The sequence below is a fragment of the Falco naumanni genome, chromosome 6 (genome assembly GCF_017639655.2).
Source record: "Falco naumanni isolate bFalNau1 chromosome 6, bFalNau1.pat, whole genome shotgun sequence".
NCBI classification, from domain to species: domain Eukaryota; kingdom Metazoa; phylum Chordata; class Aves; order Falconiformes; family Falconidae; genus Falco; species Falco naumanni.
The window spans coordinates 16007755-16033766 of record NC_054059.1 but is presented as its reverse complement, the minus strand read 5'-3'; the positions used below and the strand labels follow the sequence as shown (position 1 = coordinate 16033766).

Here is a 26012-nt window from a genome sequence, read left to right as displayed (position 1 = left end):
TTAACCTGACTGTTCTTGCTGTGGTCTGGGTGCACGCACGCAGTTAGGTATCCGTCACTTGACAGGTTATAGCAGCTCGTTACAGCTGTTTTAACTTTATCTAATGATGACCATAGCCAGTGCCTTTAATGCACACTTACAGGAGCTACCCATGGATATGCTTTTATGGGTCATTACAGAAAGATTCTACTCTATGTATGGAGCTGCATCTCACAGCTGATGCAAGACTGAGAACAGGTATCAAGCCAAGCCTGTAAATCTCTCAAACTATGTAAAAAATCCCTGTGGCAGTAGGTAGATTGCAGCTTCCATTTGGAGCAGCATCCCAGAGCCGAAGGGCATAGCTGGGATCCAGAACAACCATCCATCCAGAGTGATGCTCATGCATCTAGAAGGGGTGGGCGATTATCTATTTGTAGGTTAGACCATTCACCCTCACCTTTCAGAAGTGCTGCTTTCCTCAGTGAAGAAACTTCTGCTTCCTTTAGTCACCACTGTCACCCTGGCATATTTCGGCAGCTAGAATGAGCCACCTTCCTTGAGCAGCCTCAGTTTGGCAGCCTCAGTTTTGGTTTGCTTGCCAGTGGCAAACAGGTAGCAACAACATCTCATATGCAACATGTCTGTTCTGTCACACAGACAACTGGCATTTCTGCTTCCTATGCTGCTAATTTTGTCCATACAAATGATCCCACAACCAGTAACAAAGCAGAAATTATGTCCCTGTCAGTTAAGGAAACATGGCTGCCAAGAGAGAAGACTTAACCACTCTAAGTTTCTGTTCTAAAAGTGGGTGGATAATCGGTTTGTTTCTGGTTAGGAAAACAGCAAGTCCTCCCTTGTGGGTATTCTAGACATTCTGAATATTTCCAAAAGATTTTTAGCCCAATTCCATGATTCAGTTTTCACCATAAACAACATCTCAGAAAACCATGCAGACATCACGCCCCCATACTGGCTACCTCTTGTTTTCATGCTTCAGGTTTTTAAACTGAAATGCCTTAAACACAAAGAGTTAATAGTTTCGAGGGTTTTCAGACCAGGTAGGTAACATGATCTGGTTAAAGAGAGACAGAACACTGGTGGTGCAAATGTTGAGTATTAAATTGAGTGTGAGTCATCCAATTCTGTTTATTAACCTGACTTCCTTCTTAGTCACCCAGCATAGCTATTCTTTCTCATCTCATCAGGGAGCAAACCTTTCCATCACCCTAACCTGAACTCTGGAATAGTGCAGACAGTCTGCAGCATATTCCACCTTCATGAACAAATGTAAAGCTTCAGTAATGCTATGACTCAATGAAAAAGTAACGCTCCTTACTGCCTTTTACCCAGAGTACCGAGGCCTTCAAGTATATAGAGTGGTTGCTGCGTAAATGGACTGAATTATACATTGTTCAAGGAGTTGATTAGCATTCAGCAAACCCTGAATTAAAGGTTGTTAATTCAGTGGGGCTCTCACACTTTCATTGGTAGAAATAGGATACACTGCACTTGAGAAAATGTGAAGTAGTCTGGCCTTCCAGCAACACTGCTGAACTCCACAAGAATGCTGTGTTGTTTGCAGAGACCTTGCTCAAAAGCAGTATACACAACTGTCTGCATCTCCCACATTTTTACCTCATTGGCATGAAAGTAATCTAGGAGGGGGAAATATGTCCTCTTGTCACTCTTGTCTGCAAGTTTTCAAACTAAAATATGCATAAGTTGGGGGAAAAAACCAAGAAGCCCTGTTATTATTAATATAGCTAGCTACAGAAATTTTGGCAATTTGGAAATTATTTTCTTAGGGCCCACAGAAATCAATACTACCAGACAGCAGACAAGCAAGAAAACAGATGCCTGACAGAATTATAGGAAATTCTGCTAACAGATAAAGATTCATAGGATGTTTTCCATTTTATGCCAGTTTGCCAGGTGTTTATATGTGTGTACTGAAGCCATCAAATTGTCAGAGCAGTAGAGCCTGGACCCAGCATATCAGCTTTCGAGTAAGGTGACTAGCCACCTCCCCACCCTTTCTAGAAGGGCATGTAACGTTCTTTGAAAAGAACAAGGCAAGAAGGAAATGTTAACAGAAGTCTCATGTTTCTTTCTTCACCTACTAAAGTTTGGTTTTTTTTTTTTAAAATGATGGGAGGATTATTTAGCAGGGGCATGCCCCTGAAAGGGAAGTCCCAGTGTAGTGTTTACATAGATGACAAGCCAAGACAATTGTATAACTGTGCCACTCAGTGTCATTGCTAAATTAGGTGCATAGTCAGAGCTCATTGCTTTTAAAAGAACAGCATTGCCTAGTGAGGGAAAAAATTGTTCTAATTATTTCCTATTAAAAAGGAATTTTAGAAGAAAGATCCTGTGATTTTGGCAATCTATTTATTAAATTTTACATAACTGTGTAGAAGAAAAGGCTTTATGTAAAGTGCTTTCTAAACTAATCCCCAACAGAAAGCTCTTTCACATCTGTTGGCTGCTAAGAATACTCCTGAGACTTTCATCGGTCTAATTCTGTCTGGATTTGACAGGATTATATGAAGGCAAATATAAAGAGCCAGATGATTAGCTTTTCCTAAATCTTTCAAAACCTCAAGACAGTAAAAATAGAAGTAGGAAACTTGTAAAGAAATTAAATTACTCTATAGAAGATGAGTTTTATTTTGAAATGAAATTGATATGATTCTAGGAAGTGATGTAAAAACTATTCCTTCCTGTGAGAACTAAACATTCATAAATGTCAATACAACAAGGGCATGTACTTGCTAAAGCACTTCTGGCCCAAGTTACATAGATTTAGCACTCTCTTTGTTTCTTTCAAAGATATATTTATTTTTTTATATGTTAGCTGCTTCTATGAACTCTGGCTATTTTTTTGAGACTTTTTTTTTTTTCCTTCTATTCTTCACAGTCCATGTAATGCTTTAGTTTATACAGGAGAGAACTATTCACTGAGAATCTCAGAATTTGGCCTGTAAGTGATAGAATTATAAAAGATTCATTGTAGAAGACAGAGTTCTTTGCAAATAGATGTATTTGTATTACAGATGTTCCATATATTTTTTCTTTGAAGCTGCTTCTCTGTGTGGTTGTCATTAGAACAGGGCAAACGGGAGTTACCAGTAGCGTACAATGTATTATCAGTCTTACCAACTAGCAGCCTGCTAAACCATCTGTATACAGAATAAGGAGGTGGTAAATTAGGCACATGTGTGCTACACAAATGTGTGGCTGAGTATATTTATTGAAATGTCTCAAAGCTTTAGGCTTTGAACAAAGGAATGTAAAAATACATGATATAGAGTTAAGTGGTTTTTGTCACACAAAGGCCCATTTTTGCATAACATACTACATAACACAAGTGGAAAATCTGCTCTGAGATCACATTATGAATGGTATGTAATGCTTCTGCTTAAAAATGTGCAACACACCACATAAATGAAATACAAAGATTAAGTATGTCAACAAAGTAATTACAAAACATTTACACCTTAAAGATTAATTTAAATGTATTTACACTGTTTGGCAAATGATGTTCTCTTGCCATGAAGTTTTAGGAATGTTAAATTAGTAAAGTTTAAAGTACTTTTATAAATAGTAGAAATATTTTATTGAGAATTGTTTTTCACTCTGCACATCTGGCAAATGCAGAACTTGTACGTTTTGCATGCTGCACCAGCAAGCTTTTCAGCATTATATAATAAAAATGTAAACTTCTGATGAACCTCATCAGCTCTCTCATAGTCTGTTCACTTTCACTTAACTTGTTTCATCCATTTTTATATTGCTTTATTTTCGGTCATTTTGTAACACTGAGGCCAAAACCTCAGACTGTGAATCCTAGTGTAGCTGCACTGAAACTGAGAGCAGTATCAGTAAATGGCTGTTGAAAAGTTGGCTACAGTTACTTTTCAGGGGCCAACGGTTTCCTAAACCACTTCATTAAATATTTGCTAGCTTTGGACTAATCCAAAATTGTGTTATGTTTTTTCTTATGAACTTGATTATTCACAGTCCAAAACCCAGCCACCGTGCACAATAAGTTACAGAGACTGAATGCCTGAATCCTTTCAATGAAATCCTTTCTTTTTCAAAAAAGTACCCGGGTGTAAGATACCAGCAAGCTGGAATATCCTTACCTGACTGAGTACCCAAATGCTGTGCAGTGTAAAACAGGATACCATCTGGAGACAGAGGCAGAAACTGCAGTTTGATATGGGTCTTATGCCGGATATAGAAGGGTGCAAATGACATCCACGATGATTCATTACTTCTGAAAGATGGATCACTAATGGAAATACCTGAAAAATACAAAAGGAAATGTCTTCTGAAAGGTATTTTGAGAGGACTGCATTATTACAGCACCAGTTGTCTGCAATTATTTTGTATAGTCATAAATCTTGTACGTAACGCTTCCAATTTTTCCCTTTCCAAAGACTAAACATAACCTAGATACGGAACAGAACTTAGTAACAGATCAATGACACTTTGTCTTCTCTGTGCCTTATTTTCATTAACAATCCAGCTTGTAGTTGTAATGCAAAATAAATGTGGTTTTGTTAAGTGTTCATTTTCAAGTAAGTATAAGTGTAAATTTTACATTGTTTAAAAATTCAAATGCAAAATACTTTTGTGGGAGTCAGAATAAACATTTCTTTCTTCAGCATACAGATGAAAACCTTAGTGGAGGATTTTTAACGAACTGCTCTGTGTATCATAAGAACGTACATTTAAGTGTGATGTGTTCATTAATTGCTGATGAAATTTGTTTTTAAGATAATCATACTGAGATGCTTGGTTATAAAATAAGAAAATTTGAATTCTGAAACAGAGCACTTTCACACAATTACCAATAAAGATGACAATATATCACTTTGTTTTTAAAATGTAGCACTTTTGAGCTACACACAACATCATTCTGTCTTTCCACTTCTCTCGGTGCTGGTTGTTCAGATACCCCTAAGAAATTGGGCTGATTAAACTTCCTTCAGCCAAGTGATAACTGATTATACTTTTCTGTGCTATGTCACTTGAAACTGTTTCCAGTTTTTCCCACTATAATGACATTACATATTAGAGGTATAATTATGTAATTAACTAATTCATTATCATGTAGTTGTTTGCTATATTTGTGGGTTCAGTGGAATGAGTAAAGTTATTTAGATGTGCAGGTTGTCTTTAGACCTGGATGTGATAAACCCCTTCTAATACTTATTTAACAGCAGTACTAATTGCCTGAACTGTAAGTTCTGTGCCACTCACTTTTCACCGTTTTCCTGCTGAAGCTATGCTGTTTATCTTCTAAGAGACCAACATCTTTATTCATTTTGGTGCTCCCAATTTCATAGTAACTTGCTTGCAGTGAAATAACACCTTCAAGCTGTTATCATCATGCATTCGTAGGCAACCTTACGCTATCTTTCCATGCTCAAGTCTTCTGTGCAGCATCTGCCCATTAATCCACTTGCCATCCAGTTGCACCTTGTATTGCCTGTCGCAGGTGGGCCTTAGTTATTACATTGGTATACAGTCAGCATGGTCCAAGATTTTGTAATTTGTCTTTGTCACACCACCTCTCTTAGAACAGGATTCAAGGTGTTCCTGGTGGACTGTTCCCAGCAGACAGACGCACCATTATACAGGATCTGGATCTCTCACCTATTACCACCATCATGATTTGAGGATGCCTCTTGAATGGGTAGTAACAATACAACTGGCCTTTTTGTTCGTTTTCTCCACTGGATTACAGTTAATACTTCTGAGGAAGGTCCATAGATTTAACATCCCTTTTAGACTTACTGAGAATTTTTAAGTTTTAATCTCTGGAATATCAATTATAACGGATTTATGAAATGCTTGAATGATGAGAATCAGGCTTTTGATGACCTGTTATTCAACCTATGCATATATTCTTATGCAAACACATTACATTAGCAAATCACTCCTATCGTAAGCATCATAATAGCTGTTATGAAATCAAGGCTAGGCATTGTCTGTAGTAATATATTACATCATGTCAGATATGTGAAGTTTCCAGCATCTATATTTAAAAGCTGACAGAAATAAAAATACTTTTAAGAGTAGCAATTACCCTGGAAGATAAATAATAATAAAATTTGCTGAACAGATTAGGTGGACCTAATTTATATCACTAAAACTTACAAACATTATCAGGTACAAAAGAAAAAAAAATAATTTCCATAAGGATTTTTAAGTGCTTGTATTTTTTTAAGTAGGTAAGAGACAATGTTCTCCATTAGTAAAGATGTAATCCCTATACTGTTGTCTTCAAATTTAAAAATCAATCAGAAATTATTATTTTGTACATAGAGATTTTTGCTTTATGCATCATTTGAAAGCCAGGCTGCTTTCAGCAAATTTTTGCAAAGTGAGACAGATATGATGGAACTGTGCCACAGTGGTCAAGCTTATATTAAAATATCCAGCTGCTTAAAAGGTTGTACCAGGTGAAGTGTGCAGTGAGGCATCTGAAAGTCTTTGTGTCAGATTCAGTTTCACTTTGTCAATGTAGTTAATTCTTTTCTGCTTATGAAGGAAGCATGGACAATGACTAGTGTGAAAGCAAAACGTTCAGCTGCAGCAGGATTGAAATGCTACATTGCTTACCATTGGAAGGTATATGAAAGGAAGATTGTTATGATAAAAAGCCTTGGAGCAGAGAGAGAAGGATGAAAAAAGGTGGGTTTATAGTATCACTCAGAGAATAAATTAAATCTATGGCTTTAAATTACGAACAGTCTATTACAAAATGACACATCTTCAGCAGCAAATGTCAGAATGCTTTAGAAAGGAGGCATTGTCCCGATTTATAGATACAACATAAAATATTCTATTTAATATACTTCATTCTGAAACTTCCAAGATGCAAATATTTTATTCCTATTTTGCTAAAAATGTGCTTTTATTCCCAATAAATATATCTTAACCAATGTCAGAAAGCAATATATTTTGCCACAATGCAGCAGGACTAATTACAGGAAGTACTAGAACGACTTCCAATTAGCTTGTAAATTATCTTTAGAAGCTGTAAGTACTGATTATATGCAGGAAAAAACCCAACTTGACAGGTACAATGAAATGTGCACCCATATCTCAAAACAGAATGCTTTAACTCTACTGCACTGCACAGAAATGATCAGTATAAAATTTCATTTTTGCAAAATCTTAGCTATAGATAGACAAACTTTTAAGGTGAAGAATAAGACAATTTAAGCTTTTCAATTTGCTTTTATGGCAGGCATATGCAAAAAACTAACATGTCATGTCAAATGCTGAGGTACTCCACCGTTGTTTTCTTGGCAACAAACTTTTTTTTCAGCCCTAAGATAGGAAAGCAAGAAGCTCAGCTAAACTTGCACAAGACAGTTCCTGTGTTACATATGCTTAGTCCAGAAAAACTCTTTGCTAAAACAAATGAGGTGAATGGATGTCTTTGCCAATCCTATAAGCTAAATTCGTAGCTTGTGCTGTGTAACTACTACATTACTCTCCAGGGTGCTCAGCTCTGTGTGGTGCATTGTAAGCACAACAGGCATTTAAGCAAACATTTTTGTTCTGTATCTGATTAATGACTCACTTTTCTAAGCTGACGACTAGTGTCTGAGGAAGGTATAAATTTCTAAATGATACCAAGAGAAACTAAATCACTTTAGGCCAGTTAGAGCTATGGGAACACAAAGTTCCTGCAAGTACTGTTGCTGAAGTGTGCTTTTCTTTCCCTCCACTGAGCATTAATACCTTTCAGGTTCCTCCTGCTATCCTCATTTGATCAGCCCTGTAGTGCTTACACATCCTATTCAACCGTTATGAACAAAACTTTCTAGGTTATTCTTGCAGGACAATTCCTACCATTGAAGCAGAAGTGTTTGTACACATCCCAGTCCACATTTTGATGGCATTACATTTTGATAGTTTTTTCAAGCAGCTTGTTACCTCAAGACTTTCAGCACGCTATTTTGCTGTTCGGCACGTCAAGGAAACGTGCAGTGGATCTACATGAAAAAACTGAGCTCAAAGTCCAAGAGGAAGCACAGAGGCTGAGGAAGCAGGGATGGGCTGCCCGGTAGCAATACAGAGCTAGTGCCCGAGTTGAGCATGGATGGAGTTAGGAGTCAAAACTCAGTAGGCATTGAAACCTGCAAGGGATGTGAAGGGAAACAAGAAGGGTTTCCAACAAGAAGATGAAGGAAAATATGAGGCCACTCCTCAATGGAGTGGAGACCTAGCAACAACCGACACAGAAAAAGCCAAAACACTCAAAGCCTTGTTGGGCGCATTTTTTACTTGGTGAAGCCTGATCAAGCCTCCCAGGTCCTGGAGCCTGGTAACTGAGCTTGAGGAAGTGAAACATTATCTATGGCAGAGTAAGAATCTGGGAAGACATCAGCTAATCCGACATACACAGGGCACCAGCCAGGATGCATCCCTGAGTGCTGAGGGAGATGGCCAATATCACCATGAAGCTGCTTGCTATCAATAAGCTCTGAAAGCCCATGGCAATCACAGCAAGCTCCTGGCAACTGGAGGAAGGCAAACCACAGTGCTTTCTAACAAAGGCAAGACAGATGATGCAGAGACCTATAGACCAGTCAGCCTCACTCGGCAACTATAATGGAGCAAAACCTCCTCAACACAATATCCAAGCACAGAAAGGACAAGATGGTGACAAAGTCAAATTGTGTGTGATCAGCCTGATCGCTTCCTCTGAGGTGATGAGTGGCTCAGTGCCAAGTTGAGAGCAGTGAATTTTGTTTGCATTGTGTTTGACAAGACCTCTGACAGCCTTTCATGGTAACCGTATGGCCAAATTGGTTTGGATGGATGGGTCAGTCTGAGATACTAACTAGCTATATCAGTCTGCTTTTCTTCTCTCAAATCCTTTTTGCAACTAAATGTATCAAACAAGATTTTTCACAGAACTTTGTCACTTATCTACTCTCCTGCCCACAAGCTGTAATTTTGTCTCACTATGTAGTTTTTTGGTGGTGTTAGAAGCTAGGCTTACTGTCAGGGAGCAGTGAAGGCTGGGAACTGGGAGCCAAGGGCAAAAAGCGCTGTATCATGGCTTGCAGGACAGAGGTGTCTCCAGCCAGAGCCCTGTCTGGAGTGAGGTGAGCAGGACAGGCCCAATGGGAGCAGCCAGGTCAGCTCCAAAGACCAGATCACCAGGCAGTTCCACAGTGACAAGGTCAAGCCTTTAAGTCACACTGTGAGTCAGAGTCCAGGTCCGGATCAACATAGCCAGCCAAGGCATGGACATTGCATGCAATGCTGCTGCAGCGTAGTTCAGCAAGGGATCAAGGGCAGGAGCCCCTATTTAAAAGCTGCTCCTGAAGCAATGTAGGAGGAAGCTCCTGCTGAGGCTTCTCAGCAAAGCTGTCTTTGAGACCAGACACCAGCCCCATCTCTCTACTGGCTCTGAGTCTAAGCACAGAAATCATCAGGAAGTGATGGGTGGATGTGCTCAGGACCCTGGCACTTACAATCCAACTCTAGCATTTCATTAATATCTGCCTGAAAGCTTTAAACTCAATTTTAAGCAGTCAGAAATTTTCAGTGGTTTCATTTGTTCATAGAGAGTGAGGAGCTCCACCAACTGCTTTTTTCATTTTGGAAAACCATGACAAATATAGCTTTATGGAAATCTTCATCTTAAGATGTAATTTGCTTAAGGTTGTAGCTCAAAGATTACTAATATTACATGCACTTTTTTCTGTGTAAATCTTTGGAAAAACTGAAAAAAATAATTTCACCTTATCTAAATAGACGTGTTTTTCTGTTGAATTATCACTTTTTATTTAATCTTTGAAGAGCTAACTTTTCATAACTTATAAACTAATTCATGTACAGCAGGAAAAGCTTAGTTCAACTTCTATTTTTAGTACAGGAACAACTAGAGCATGTAAACAAAAGTATCAATTATTAACACAACTTGAGTGTAACAGTTACAACAATGTACTCATAAAAGTTGTAATTTTGCCAGACCTTCAGCCATTAGTAATCCTTGCTGTCCCTGAAGAGAAGGGACCAAGGCAATTAATTATTCTGAGCAATATTGGAACAAAAGGTTGCAGTTTTGTAAGTGGAGTCTACAGTTCTGTTTGGTTTTGTTGCAGTGCAGTTGTAATCAAGTAGCTAACAGTAGAGGAGAGTTTATTAGCTAAGAAATAATATCTAGGAGCATATGGCTAAATCCCTAAAGAGATCTCTGGTTTTCCAAAGCCTAAAATAGCTGTTAGCAGCCAAAGTCAAAACAGTAGATCTCAGTCTTTCAGTACAACACATATTAAGAGATGAGTGCCTAAGAGAAAGTCATGTCAGCCAACAAATTGTAGCAGGTGCAGCTGTGAAGCCTCAGCACTGGGAAATCACCTGGTACAGAAATCTGAACATGATTCTCTTGCATCTGAGGATATGGATATTATAGCCAGAATATGGATAATTTCCATTTATTCTGTCCAATGAATATTTCAGTAAACAAGAATTTTCTAGAAGACATTAGATGACAAGAGAAAAAATAAAAACCTTACATACCCAGCTGCTCAGCTCAACTTCAAGGACATGACAGCTATGGGTCCAAGTATTTGCATCATGATAGTGAAAGTGAATGATTAATCACTAGGCGATTAGGAAAATGTGATACAAAAAATCTACAAATATTTAATCCATGCCCAGCTTTGGTAGTAAGTTTATTCTAGGTAATGAAATGCTCTGAAGATGCTTTCAAGATGAAAACTGTAAGAAGGAGAAACACCCAGTCTGAGATTCCCTCAGTGGGACCATTTCTGCACTGGAAGCCAGTTGTCTGAAGATGAGGGCATTGGATGGGACTCTGAGTATCTCAGTGCAGCCTGATAAAGCGACTGGTAAAGAATTAAGTATATCAAACTTTGCTAATTAGTTTCAAATTGAGATCTTCACTTCCAGTCCAAGATACGACTATTTACTCTGAGAACAGCGCAAGTGTGCTTTGAGAAGAACTGGAGTATAAGCAAGCTGGTACTCTGCATAGTGTTTGTGAGAGTAATTTAGTGAGGGAAGTAGATTACTATACAATTGGATGATTATTTTTGGCATTAAGACACATTTAAATGCCTATATATTACTTATAGGTATGAAAATACCCATTATGGGTAACTGTGACATGATACAGGATTCAGTTGCTTAAACAGTTTTTTTTGTTTGTTTTTTTTTTTTACTTGTTACTGAGATGCTTTAGCAGATCCAGGCCACCCATGTGGGCCTGGCTGGTATAGCAGCCAGCACAGGACCTGCTGCAGCTGGAAGCTTGTCACAGCACAACCCAAACTAGCAGGCTGCAACAAGGCTTTACTGTGGGTCAGATTCTACTGTCCATGCTGTTTCTCCATCCTCCAGAGGCCAGAGCACACTCCTCCTCTCAGCTATGTTGGGCTCTTCCTTCTCCAGGCTCCTCCTCCATCTGGCCTCCTCCCACACTCCTCAGGGCTATTTAACTACTTCACAGGAACGAGCTACAGCTGTGCGTCATCCATGTCAACCAACCCACTGAGGCAAGGCCACAGCTGCATGTTATCAATGTTAACCAACCCACTGCCTTCCTTCCTCTACAATTCTCCCCTTTTTGTTTTTAACCAAACCCCCCCCACGTCTATCATCTGTTGCAGGGCCCTTGTGCAGTCACATTAGAATATCCAAACCACAGCGTGCTCAATTTATTACTGTGGTGACATTAATCCAGTGCTTCGTGTTGTTGGGGCTGTGAGTTCACTGCATAAGCCTGGGGTTGTTGTGGAGGATTCACCGCTCCCCCCCCACATTTCTCCCCCCGTTTCTTGCCCTCTGTTGCCACCTTGATCTACACTGTTTGGCAAAATGCCCTGATCTGTTACACCGACCGCATACCAGAGCGGAACCATCAGCTCTTCCTGGCTTTGATCGCTTTAGGCAGTCCTTCTTTAACTGACCTTCCTGCCCACATTCATAACAGTGACAGATGACCCTAACTGCGTCAGCAAAGGTTTTTGCCAGACGCTCCATCTGGAAGGCAGTGGTGCCTACTTTCCCACATACATCCATTAATTCTACCAAGGTGGGAACGCGATTCACCATGCCTGCAATAACCTCCCTACAATCCTCATTCGCATTGTCCTTAGCTAACTGGAGTAACAATGCTTCCTTAGCTGCCCCATTCTCTATTTGCTTGTTTAAGGCATCTCTCAATCTAGCCAGGAACAAAACTTATCCCTCATTTGGACCTTGTTTTACTGTGGTCCACAATTATTGCAGAGCGCCATGACTGGGGACCTGCAATAAAGCTTGGAGAGCTAACTCCTTGCCCTGCTGCAGGACTAAAGGATGTAGGCAAGCTTGTAACTGAGGAGAGTTAACCGGAGCCTCCCCCATCAATTGGGCAACCCCTGCCCCAAAACATGTGACATCCTGGGGGTATTCTAAATTCATCAATGATTGCTCATTTGCCAAGTGCCTCCAATCCGACTCAAAAATTCACATTTACATAGGGGCCAATATAATTTGTGCAATTGCACAGCAATTATGAGCAGTAGGCTCTGCTGTGAAAATACTACATAACAACGATTGAGCATAAGGCTAGCCTACTCCATGCTGCATACAGGCTGTTCTTAACTCTTTTATCACCCAGTTGAAAGGCTCCCACTCAGGGGGAGCATTACCGTCCCTTCGAAGCACTAGGCAGGTTAACACTCTGCCCCCATGGTGGTTGCGGCATTGATATCCCCTTCCACGAGCACATGCTCTCACATCCTTCTCCAAAATTTGGCAGGATCTGGTCCCGATGCTGTAACTTGGACCAGTTGTTGAACATGACCCAAGGTCTCCTCCGATAAATCTACCAAAGGTGTCTTATGATCACAGCTGGGCAACGAGGCAATGGTCCGATCCTCCTGCCGCCTGGAAGGGAACCATCTTTGCCCCCTCAACCCGGTGCTGCTCCACTCCTCCCACCAACCCCAACTGCATGGATCAGGTGATGGTGGAGAATCTGGTGGCGCTGAAGGTACCTTATCGGGCATCATCCCTGCAACCAGGGATGTGGCTGCTTCAACTGCAGCCTTTATGTCCCTGTCTACTTCTGATTGTTCTAAAAATCTAAGACCAATCTCCACATTCTTAGTGATGCTGTTGCAATTTTGTCCCCCCTTGAGTCAGCCTCAAAAAGTAATGTTCCAGCACTTCGCCTGTCTGAACATTGGAGGTATTTTTTGCTGTAACTGGCAAATCATTCTTTTTACACCACCCCAGCACAGTTCTTATTGCCGTCTCATCATCCTTTATGTCTCTACTTTCAAATATGCCTAGTAACATTGTCAATATAGGGTTTGTCTCCCTGTCCACTTTTAATTGTTCTAGTGAATCTATAATTGATCTCCAGATTGTTAATGAGGCTGTAGCAACTTTGTCCCCCCTTGAGGCAGCCTCAAAAAGTAATGTTCCAGTGCTTTTCCATGTCTGAACACTGAAGACCTTCTTAGTCATAACTGGCGAATCATTTTTTATACACCGTACCAGCCAAATTCTCATTGCAGTCTTATCATACTTTACGCCTCTTTTCAAAATTATCCATAAGCATTGTTAATAGAGAGTTTGTCTCTCTATCCACTTTTAATTGTTCTATTGAATCTAGGACCAGTCTCCATGTTGTTAACAATGCCATTGTAATTTTATTCCCCTTCAAGGCACCCTCAAAAAGTAACTTTCCAGTGCCTTACCATGTCTGAACACTGGAGACATTTTTCAGCATAACTGGCATATCATTTATTTTGCACCACACCAGTAAAGTTCTTATTGCCATCTTGTCATACTTTATGACTTTTTTCCCCCAAATATATCTATAAACATTGTTAACAAAGTTCTCCTCTGATGAAACCTATGCACCCATATTAATTAGTACCCAGCCATGTCAGGCACCAATAGTTGCCATTTGGATTACAGTAGACACCAAATATTACAACACACCATATCAAGTAGCCCTTAATGGCTCACCTCTCACAGTGTCTGTTATGTGATCCAGATTGCAGGCTCTCCCCACTTGTCTCAGCTACATTGGGCACCACTGTCACAGGTTTTTTTACCCATAGTCTCACACAGGCTTCAAATGTCCGAATCAGTTTGCCCCATGTTGGGCACCATTTGTCACAGTTTGACTCCAAACCATTTTGCCTCACCCAGAGCACCAATTGTCACAGCACAACCCAAAATATCAGGCTGCAACAACGCTTTACCGTGGGCCAGATTCTACTGTCCATGCTGATTTATCCATCCTCCAGATGCCCAACCAGATCATACTCCTCCTTATCTCAGCTATGTTAAGAGTCTTCCTTCTACAGGCTTTTCCTCCCACACTCCTCAGGGCTATTTAACCACTTTGCAGGAACGAGCTACAGCTGCACATCATCCATGTCAATCAACCCACTGCCTTCAAAGCAAGGCAACAGCTGCATGTTATCAATGTTAACAAACCCACTGCCTTCATTCCTCTACAGAAGCTGTGAGGGATATATGGCAGCATGTAACCAGGTCCTATTTTCAGGCAACCAAATAGCATCACTATGCAACACATTCAACAGATTTAGAAAGAGATTCATCTTATCCTGATACAGCCTCTCTTCCAAGGCTCCACTCAGTTTCCTAAACGCAAGTACCTACTGTTGTTTTTTCACGACCCCTATTGCCTTATCTTCATATGCCATTCCAGAAAGGCACAGGTCCTGTGCTGGATCTTTTGGATAGAAGTTCGAATGCCAGGGCATCTCAAGCAGCACTAACCATCTATGTTTAGAAAAGCTTCTTAGCTAAATAGCTTCACCGACTCTATCGACTAGACATTCATAATGGGAACTTACATATTGAACTCACATGTAGACACTTAAATCTAGGTGCCTTGCCCTTAAAACCAGTTCCTACCCTTGGCACAGTTTCTAACTCTGAACACCTTCACAAATTAAGATGACTTATGAATCATTAATGTTCATAGAGGAAGTCTCAAAATAATTCCAGAGCCATCTTGCTAGTGCTAGTTGTTCTTACTCAGCTGAGTAAATGCATGACTGAATTTTTATTAGGACATGACGTCACTCGTGGCTGACTTGGCGTGGACAGCATTAGTGTCGTACTGCATATCAGTTCCTTCACTTTGTCATGCATGACTTCCACCTGAGTTTATATAGGATTAATTCATGCCATGTATTTAAGTAGGCAATTCACTTTATTCTACTCAACATTTTAAATTATACAAATAAATATTACAAATGCATGTTTACTTGTGCCTACCATGAATATTAAGTTTAATGGACTGTTACTGATAAATCTGAAAGCTTAGATTGCTTTTTAGGTAAAACTTTAACAGCACCTTTTATCCTATGGGACATGACTGCTGAAGCTTCTATTTAAAATTTTTCTCACTGTTGCCACAAGGTTTCTAAAAATGATAGCAGAAATAGAATGCTTGATGGGACCAGTGTTGCTTAAATGACTATGAGAGCACAATAGTCAATGTGACTCAAAACAACAAACTAATAACTGCCTGCAGTTCTCCTTTAAATGGTTAGACATAGAAACACAAACTTCCAAATAATAACTAGAAATAGTTTGTGCGTTAAGCCAGCAAGTCTAACTAGATCGTCAGATAAATCCACCAAATTCACTCATGCATGGATATGTGCTCAAGCATTTGTATATACGATATCTTGTCATGTGAAAGTCTTGAGCTAAATCGTACTGTGAATTAATCTGTCTTACAATAGCAGTCAAAATATGTCAAGTAACGTCCTAGACTATGCAGAAAGAAAGAGATCTTTATAGTAAAAATTATTCCAAGTTAGTTTCTTCCATTTTTCATTAATTCATCACGATTATGGAGATGGATTAAATAGCTACAGAATTCTTTTTACTTTTTTTTTCTGTCAGTTTATTAGGTATTCTCAAAATTTTGCTGTAGTTTTAAATCAGAATAATGGAATTTGTTATCAGAATATCTAGAAAGTTGACTTGAGCTAACAAACATGGCCAAAGGAAGTTGTTTGCCATTTGTTCATCAAGGAAATGGCTTTATTGCTTAACAAGTATCTCATTAAATTGAGGATGGAACAATGAAAATCTCTTTACATTTGCTTTCATTTCTTCAAGAGCTGTACATTGACAAGCAGTATTTGTAGCTATGGAATTCAGATACTATTACATAGATGAAGAAATTTATTCACTAACTTATTTCTTTGTAAAAAGGGCAGTAGCTTTCCATTATGATGCCTTAAAGTCAAGATACTATTTTAATAGATTTTACTAAAGCATGTGGCAAAAAATTATCCTGCTAAAGAAAACTGCTGAACAATTTTAAACGTATAGAAATAGTGTAGTGAAAGCTGCTTTAGCCACTGGCAATTCCTCTCCAATACTGCCATCTATAGGATCTTTCAAATATTACATTGCTGTCCCTTTAAGTGAGAATATTACCAGGTCTGTGAAATCTCACAATTAACTACTCTGAATTTGTAGTCCTTCTTCATTCCTCTGCAAAATTGAGTAAATTATCTAGGACATAAATTTAATATGTTTAGTATCTAGAGGAATTCTAGCTAATATGTAAATATATCTCAGTGCTTAACAGAATATCAGAACTTCATTGACTCCAAATTTGTTTTTTCTCAAGTTTTCCACTGCCTTAAGTGATACTGTTTATGTCTAGATGATGGATTTGATTTAATCCATTTAAAAAATGGTAAGAGGAAAAAAAAAAAGATAAGCCACAAATTTTTGGATGCTAGAAGACTACTTCAGGGAGGTGTTATATATAGTTGCTTTATTAAACTTTTCTCTACACCTTCATTATTGGCCACTGCTACAGACAGGATTACCGGCCTCACACAGGGACACTGTTCTTATAAGATGAATAACCTGCAGAGATGTAGATTAGCAGAGAGCAGAATATAATTGCAGATGCTCATTATGGATAAGAAGTCTGTATTTTTAGTGTTTACTTCTCTTAATAATTGCTAGTTATTAAAAAGATACTATGTTCACATGTATAATGATGTCCTACAAATCAAACTATATTCAGCAAAAGGGTTTTAGACTGTTGCTTTTTCCCTAGGAAGAATCATCCTTGACAGTTGATCCTGGCCACTTTTTCTCGGAGGAGTAACGTAACTGAAGCCAATTGGTCTACTATATATTTGCAGGAGAGTTGAAACAACCAGGTCCTTAAGAGATTTCTCCCTCTTCAGAAACCCTTTGAGACACCAAATTACAAAGGTACTCATTGGGCCAAATGGAATATGCTGGAATTTGGTGTTCAAAACCATGCAGTAGACTCCCCAGACAAAGTGCTGGGAGCTGAAACTTCTTGTTGGTTTTGAACATTGTGTGTTAATGAAATAACTAGACTAAATTACATGCTGCTCTGGGCTGAAGCTTCACTTCTTAATCAGAAGACAATTTAGAGTTGTCTGGTACTTCAGTTGCAAACTTTAAGTCAAATGAACAAAAATTTTAATAACATCATATTTTGGTGTCCTGGAAAAGTTAACCACTTTAAAAAAAACTAATCTTTGTGGTTAAGTTGCCATCTAAGCACTTCAGGATTTGGATTTTCAAACCAGTGGAACAGAATGATCTGTTGCTTCATGTGTCATGAAGTGGTCTTAGAAGTGTCTTGTGTCTTAGAAGTGGTCTAAGTCCGGTTGGCAATGTTAGCACTAAGTAAAAAAAGACTCCTACATACATTTTTAACTTCCTTCCAATTTCATTACAACCACTTCTATTTCTGGCAGTATAAATTAATCTGTTATTGTTGTTTACATCAGTGATACCTTTAGAAACCTAACACACTTGAAGAACCATCTTGTCTTATGAGCATTAAGGGGCTTGGACAACACAGTACAAGCAAGAAGTGGAGCTTTAAATTATTCTAGAATTAATGCATTACTCTGCCTTGCCAGAAAAGGCTTTGTTCCTTGGACACATTTGGATCCAATTTCCAACCCAATCCTCTCTTCCTAGTGCTCCTTATGGATGCTTGTCTTTCCAAAGTAGGTCTTGCAATTTCGTGTGCATCTTCCTACTGCACTTCAGCCACCAGTGTGCTGCCTACCTGCCAAACCTCTTGATCTTCTAGAAAAGCAAGCCCTGGCACTTGCTTTGGCAGGTTGAAATACACAATGAAATATTTGTTCTCAGAGTGTCAGACCAACAAATACCTATGTACTACTTGCTGAATATTAATTGATCATGTACAGGCTACAGGAAATGGAGGGTAATTGAAACTGCTACCCTCTCTTCATCAAGTAGGTGGATTTCTTCTCAGTTGCTGTAGAATACATGATTTAATACACATCTTATTGCAACCTTCTGCGAATATTGCTGAAGCTTTTACACTTTGGCAACGAGCATCATTAAGGTGGACCAACTAATAACTACGAATTTCAGGTCATATGAGCCATTAAAACTATGTTCTTTAATTGATCTTGCTCTCCCTGGGTTTACTCTTGTTCTAACTTAAGTTTTTCCAACTACTGAACACTTGTTAGTGCAGTTCCAACTTCTAAAGCTTCACCGTCATTTGCCATATCCCTGTTCTGACAGTCATTGCAATTTTGGCGGTTTGAGTTGCTGCTCTGAGCTGGACACATCAAATTAGTCTTTAAGAACAGTTATATCATCATTTGCACATACGCCTTCATCTCTCATGTACATAGGTCACAAAGAACCAGATTTTTAGCGTTTGCTAGATAAGTTAGTGCTTGATTATTGTCCGCTTATGTTTAAGTACCCTTAACATTTGTGGTCAGCATACTTTTCCTTATTATTGTGGCTCTACCCCTACTGCCCCATTTACTCACTTCACCTGACTTGTTCCTCTGCGGTCCATACGGTTGTACTGTATTTACCAGTTGCTATTATTTGGTAAAGCCCTATTTGTTCTTACTCTTTGTTATTCTCCTCTGCTTTCTTGCCTCATAAATCTCTTCTGTCTTTTTATCACACTTTTTTCTTTCTTTCTTGCACATTCATTAGTCTCCATCATTTAATTACCCTTTGTTCTCTCCTAGTCCCTTGGGCTGTTCATTGCTCTCTGTCTCTTTTGGCTCCAATACCCACCATCAATCCAGAGATGAGGTATTCAATCTTGATAAGCAGCAGTTTTTTAGCAATTTGCCATCCACTAAAAGTGCAAACTGCGCTTTGAAAAATCTCATGATAATTCATTATTCTGCCAGAGTAAGGTGAAATGCAGGGCAAAGAGTTTGGTCAGGACCCATACTCCATATTCATAAAAAGAAAGCTTTTAAATAAAACAGAGAGGAACCCTCTAATGTGTTTATCAGGTGGAGGAATTACTAAAAGGATGACAATCTACAAGAAATACAATTTTCTGTAGCTCAGATATAAACTATTTGTACTGGTAATAGCAGCCATCACAAGAAGATCCAAATCTATTCTGAAACCAGAAAGAGGAATGTTCACCTGATTAATTACCTGCTTTATGTATAGCACATGCCCTGGTGATCAGTGTCCTGAATCCAGATGGCATTACTTTTGAAAACCTCACTTGAAATAAGAATTCAAACTTGAAAAGTTCATATGAAGGGCCCTGAAAAGCTGTTGCAGCAGAGGCAACAGAGCAAGTACATTCTTACATGGAATAAAGAATTTAACGACGACTTTCTAGAAGCTATATTCTCATTGATTTGAGCCCACCAACCGCAAGTGCTTTCTGCAACGGGATTTTAAAACTGTACCCATCTGTAGGGCGAGGACTGCAAATCGGGTCAAATGCAGTTCATCTTGTCAGTTTTGTGCTTGAAACTTGCTCTGTAGGCACAAGGGAGGCTGAACCCTGACAGGCAGTTTGAAAAGGGAGCTATTTAACAGTAACTGGAGCTCTTCAAGAGATGTATGGAGACCTCCTTGAAGGAAAAACATAAGCTTGTACAACATTAACTTGAATCTAAGGGCTGCAGAATAGAGAGTGCGGGCTGTACTATGCCTCCTTGCACACAGAGGTGCTTCAGACACTTACAGGAAAAGTCTCTATGCCTGTAGCACCCATGCATCCACTCTGCTGAATATTCATTTCTGCAATCTCTCAGAGAGAAAACAGACAGATGAAGGATTCCTATATATGAGGGTAAGAAATGCAAACCTGGCAAACAGAGGACATATTTTGAGGGTGACACATTGGAAGAAAGGCAGGGATAATTTTGAATAGTCATTTGTCCAGAAAATGTAACTTGAAGATCATTACGGTGATGTTTGTGTCTTCTATCATCATTCTCAGTGCATCCCTACCCAATAGCTGGTGAAGTCAACAAGAACCTCTCTGTTAGTGTCAGTAGAAATTGGATAAGGTTTCAGATGCTTCCTACTTCCGAAGCGTACTCAGAAGTGTACTGCTGAGCTCTTATGTGTATTTCTCAACATCTTTCATTATGGTGAGCTTGGGAATTGAACTAAGCACTGTAACGCTGCTCTGCAATGCTTCCTGTCCCCTCTGTATCTGATAATGCCGTGCTGCCCGTGAAGTGACAATGACGTGCTGCCCGTGAATTTGGTTGAACAATGTGAAAAAATTGAAGGAACAAATGGTGTTAGAAGTAAGCTGTTGGAAAACAGTATCTAACAACTCATAGCTTTAAATTACCTGATTTTTCTAATAAAAAGGAACACCACTTTCTTAAATAAAATCTATTTTGTACTTTGTGTCTTTATGTCATATTTAACTGATACAGTACAAAATACTGTGGTTTTCCACCTAGGCATTATTGCATAACTGTATGTACCACGTACTACCCGATTGACATACCTTGTTCACAATAGGTACCGGTTGTTCCAAGAGGACAGTGACATACGTAGCCGTGAGGCAGCGGCACACAGGTACTGCCTTGTTTACACAGATGTGGAGGATTGTGCTCAGGTTCACATACTGACACTGTTTCTGTGCAAAATGCACCTTTCCATCCAGTGAGGCAGTCACAGCTAGGGTGGGTAAGTGAAAGGAAAGAATGCAACATTATTACCAAAACAAAATCAACATGTCAGTAGCAATGTAATTGAGATTATCACGTCTGTACACCTATATTTAGTCATGTGATACAAAACAGTTAACAGAAAGTGTAGTAACAAATACTCTCATTTAACTTTTTGCTATATTTGTTTTATTGTGAAAGAAAAATGTACTTAATAGGAAACATTTTATTTTGAATCTTAGCATTACAGTATTAGCAACCGTAAAAAAAAAAAAAAGTATTTTGCTCTACAAATAACTCAAAAAAGCCTTGGCTTCCTAAACTAGGAGGATTCAAAGTGGACATTAACAGGAAAAGGAGAGCCGTGAAGAGCAGCCATAAAAATACAACCAGATGCCAGTATAAGGGAACTGCTAACAATTCCAAATTTTAGCTTTTTAATGTCAGCAACTGCCTTTCACTTAGCCATTATTCATTTGCTAAATTCTTGTAACTGGCACATCAGAGGTAGGTTTGGTGAAGCACTTGATGGAAAAGAGTACAGTGGATTTGACCATGAAAGAGGTGGCAACCTGAGTGTTATGTATCTATGACTGTAAACCTATGCCATAAGCAAATTCTCTAAACTGATAGAATCATTGGACTTCTTAGTGTCCACTACTCTTCATGCCTTTCTTTCATTTAGGCCAGGAGAATATAATTATAAAATTCACACTAACCTATAAATTTAAAATCAGTACGAATTCTATAGAAATTGTTAAATACAGAAGACACTTGGCATTGATGTTAAAAATGTCCACCTTACTCAAAAGAAAGTTCCAATATAGTTACAATAAAATATGTTAAACTTATTTGCATTTTAGAATTTAGTGACACTTTATGATAAAAACATCGTTCCCCTGAATAAAAGCACTAACAGATTTTCCCTGGAAGTTTTCACTTTCAAGGCTAAGAATGAAACCTCATATATTTTGATTGATTCTTAGCTCACATCTTTTTGTATATGTGCAAATCTTGAATTTTTCTTCAAAGTCACTCACACTTTATTAATCAGCCCACTGTTTCTGGGTAAAACAAAATGAGGAGTCTGTGAAACCCTGCTGTTTCACCAAACTCTCAGATCAGACAACAACATCTAAACAAAGCACAGCCCAAGCCCTTCAGAGTGATAAACAGCTATTTGGAATGAAGGGAAAAAGAGGACAGGACCTTGCAAAAGCAAAAGCACCTCAATTCATCAAAGTCGCCATCACAATGCTTTCTGTCTCAGCTATAAATGTTATGCTTTGACACATACTGAGAAGGGGAAGTAATTTAATTCCCAGAGTCCAAAAAAAAAAAAAAAAAAAAAGTCCGTTTCTCAGACTGTGAAGCTGGTGTTTGGAACTGAAGCTACTGCTGTTGGACATACACCTAGTTTCTTCCCCTTCCCCTTCCTTGTGTCTGCATATGTCTAAGTTTCTTTTCATTCTTGTCTTTTAGGACTGAATAAAAGTTAGACTTTTAGATGACTCGAAAATTATTTACACAGAGCTGAACATGTTTACTGTGGCCTACAGTGGCAAAGGTCTATGAACAAATGTAACCTCTTCCACTTAACACTTTCAAGCAAGTTGGGCTGGGGTTGAGAAGTTTAGATCCAAAATCTCCTAATCTTTAGAGAGATAGGGGAAGTGGCAGCATTTTAAATCCTTTCCATCGTGTGGCCCACTGTGCTGATCTAGTTTTCTCAGTTGTGGTTGCTTACAGTTTTTCCAGACCAAGAGAACCCAATGGTTTGCAAAATCATTAGTGCCTTGACTCTTAGGGATTTAAAGACTCGTTTAGAATCATAGAATATTTCAAGTTGGAAGGGATCCATAAGGATTGTTGAATCCAACTCCCTGTTCCTCACAGGACTACCTAAAATTAAATCATATGACTAAGAGCATCATCCAGATGCTCCTTGAATTTCTTTAGATATAAGAGGTGAGACTCATTCTGAGATCAAGACACCTAATTTTATGTTACTTTAGGCGCCCGGATGGTCTCCAGTTGCCTCCCTAGAAGTATGCGAGAGAAGCAGCCTGAGACCAGGGAGACAGGATTCTGACAGAGATCACCGAATGCTCAAGTTTAGGCGGTGGGATTCTCGAGCAGGTGCCCGAGTTCATATGCTAATCAGTGGTGATTCAGCTGAAACAGGCAGGGGAACTGGAGCGCTATCCACCCGACAAACCAATACATGCATGACTCCAGTGATGAGATGCTGCATTCAGTTGCCTCAACGCAGGTGTTTAGTGCCACCTGACATGCCAAGGTGTATCTGAGAGATCTGTGTGAAACTGACAGGTAAGACAGAAGAACTGCAGATGACTAGTGGTCTTCTGGACACCCTGTAAAGACCAGAAAAGGTATCCCAGGATCTGTGCCATTAGAATGCCAATGTTTAGACAAATGGAAAGGTCTGGACCTCCACTGACTGTGACAGGATCTTAAACATTTCGCTCACCTGGAGCCACTCCAAGTTTATGTGTCTTAGGAGTTAAATCTCACTGCAAGATACTTACCTGTTTTCAGGGTTTTTGAAGAACATGGATTAAACCAATTCTTCTATATTCCAGTTTTTGAGTTTCTCAAGAGCAACTGCCAAAATGTCTCTTATTTTTTCTATGACATATTTTTAGATGGAGAAAAGAGAGTAAGGCTTTCGTATACAACTAAGATAGCATGTCTGAGAAGAAATTGCATGATCTTGAATCCCCTAGTTTTGCCAAGGGCTCTTAAAAGGGTGCATGTCATAGCATATACATGGCAAAGTCAGCCAGTCAGGAAGCAAGAACTCTCAAATTCAGAGAAATACAACAAAACATCACTTTGGATTTTAAAAATTTCAGATAACACTTTAAGTTCTGTAATCTTTGTATTTAGGAAGTTGAAGTATGATTTAACTTAATGTCTTTTTCTTTTTCTTGTTCATTTCTTGTCAAATGCTTAACAGTATCATGAAGTGTTCATAGGATGGCTTTCCACGTTCAAAGTCCCTTACCAAAGCCAAACTGAGCTCTCAAATAAGTAACACAATTTCTACATAAGTAAGGACCACAAGCTTATGTCACTGTTGATTATAGACCAAACCCTGAAATTTATTATATAAAGATTCAGGCAACATTTTAAAAAAAATCATGAAAAGTTTCATTTTACAAAGTATGTAAACAATATGTCTGTATGTTACTACACAAAATCCAAATCAAACCAGAAGCATTTCTTGAACTTTACAGAGAAATAACTAAAGGTCCTAAAGGATTTTTGTGAAGGAATTGGAAAGTTTGATTATATCTAATGTGGTTTCTTAAACAAAGAGCATTCTTACATTAAACATAGAAAATATGTTTAAAATGTCATCAAGTAATCTTAAACCAGTAAAGGAGTGATTCAGGTCTGCAAATTCAGACACTTGAATTTAGGTCTTTAGATATAAGATGGGCATATACTCAATGGAGATCAGAGGCTCAATTAATTTACCTAATTAGTTAGTCCACCTGAGACCAGGGAGATGTTTAGTGTCATCTGAAACTCCCTAGGGTATCTCATTTGGCCTTCGACTACTATTTCATGAGCAATTGTCACATTTGTCAACATCGTATGGGTTGCTCAGATAAAGCAGGACATCTCAAATTCATATTGGCCTGTACTGGCCACATCAGGTTACCTAAACTACTGGAGTTTTCTGCATATAGTTCTTAAATTTGTATTGTATTGAAACTGAAAGATGCTGAGCAATGGACAAGATCTCAAAATAAAAGTGGCTTTAAATTCAGGCAGTGGAAAACTAGTTAACAGAAAACAGTCTATCTTAAGGCTAGAAGGTAAAAACGGAGTCTGAATAAATTAAGATTGGAAAGAAATTAAATATTTAAACAAAGAGAACAGTGGAATGCCGTAAAAGTGTCCCATTAAGCCAAATTAGGTGTTTCCCCCAAAGTAGAAACTTTTACTGATCTAAACCATAACAATTAAATTAAAAAATACCTTATCCCTTACAAACTATAAAATATGTCCTTGCATTGAATATTGGTTCTGTCTTTGCACTGAAAATTGGTTCTAATTTAACCTAACCTAATAATGAAACTACAGCAGCTCATTTTATGGGGCATCCCTCTACCATATGGAGGTATATTTAATTTCCTAAACCTAAGTGGCTACTGCCATTTGAAAGCTATAGAGTGCTGAGAAATCCACACGAAGCTTAGAGATATAACAGAACACTTCAGCAAGTCCTAAGGTCTTCTGAAGCAGCAGCTGAACGCCAAACGGTCTACCCAGGCTTACATTTAGCAAACTGAATCCTATCCATTACGTCTGATGTTCTTTTCAAAGTGCACACAAGACATACTTTTTCTCTTACTTCACCAAGAAGCACTAGCTGTAACACATCATAGACAACCTTGTTATATGTAATTTTCTATTTTGTATGATTCTGTGCAATAAATAAAATATTGGAGGATATTATTGTCCTTTGAACATAAATTTCTTAATTTCTTATTCAAATACTTCCTCTTTACTTTGTTAAAACATAGTAGTTGTGCTCTGTTACTGGCTAGAATGTAAAGTTTAATGCTGTCTATTTCTGCTTCTACTTAAATCAAAGCATTATCCATATAGCAAATGAATCTACAGCTTAAGAGTATTGAACACTTTCTTGCAGGATGGTGAAAACAAAACATAAAAATAGCTCCAAACAGCAACAAAACCCTCTGGACAGATCTCATTTCAGGAGAAAAAATGCTTAAACACAGATCCAGTTCCCTCAAGGACTCTGCTTCTCAGAGGAACACAAGATGATTTGAAAACTGAAAGAAGCTCCCTCTGAGAAAATGTGAGATGGTATTGACAGCTACTACACATTCACAAAAATTACATGCATGCTACATCCACACGTCTTTGGCAATATTTCACTTTTTTATGAGAGGAAAAAAAGTGGCCATTACAGGTACATGCATGCATATATGCATAGTCTGTGAAAACCTAGCTGTCCTG

At 38.7% G+C, this 26012-nt stretch overlaps 1 protein-coding gene across 1 annotated transcript in view; it reads right to left on the bottom strand.

Moving 5' to 3' along the window:
- The window catches only part of EYS (eyes shut homolog), an 867458-nt gene that overhangs the window by 9926 nt on the left and 831520 nt on the right, over window positions 1–26012 (bottom strand). The window contains exons 45-46 of the mRNA XM_040598785.1: window positions 20831–21003; window positions 4134–4295 (exon numbers count right to left, since the gene is read on the bottom strand). Of these exons, the coding sequence (XP_040454719.1) occupies window positions 4134–4295; window positions 20831–21003 (335 nt within the window). The remainder of the gene's footprint in view (window positions 1–4133; window positions 4296–20830; window positions 21004–26012) is intronic.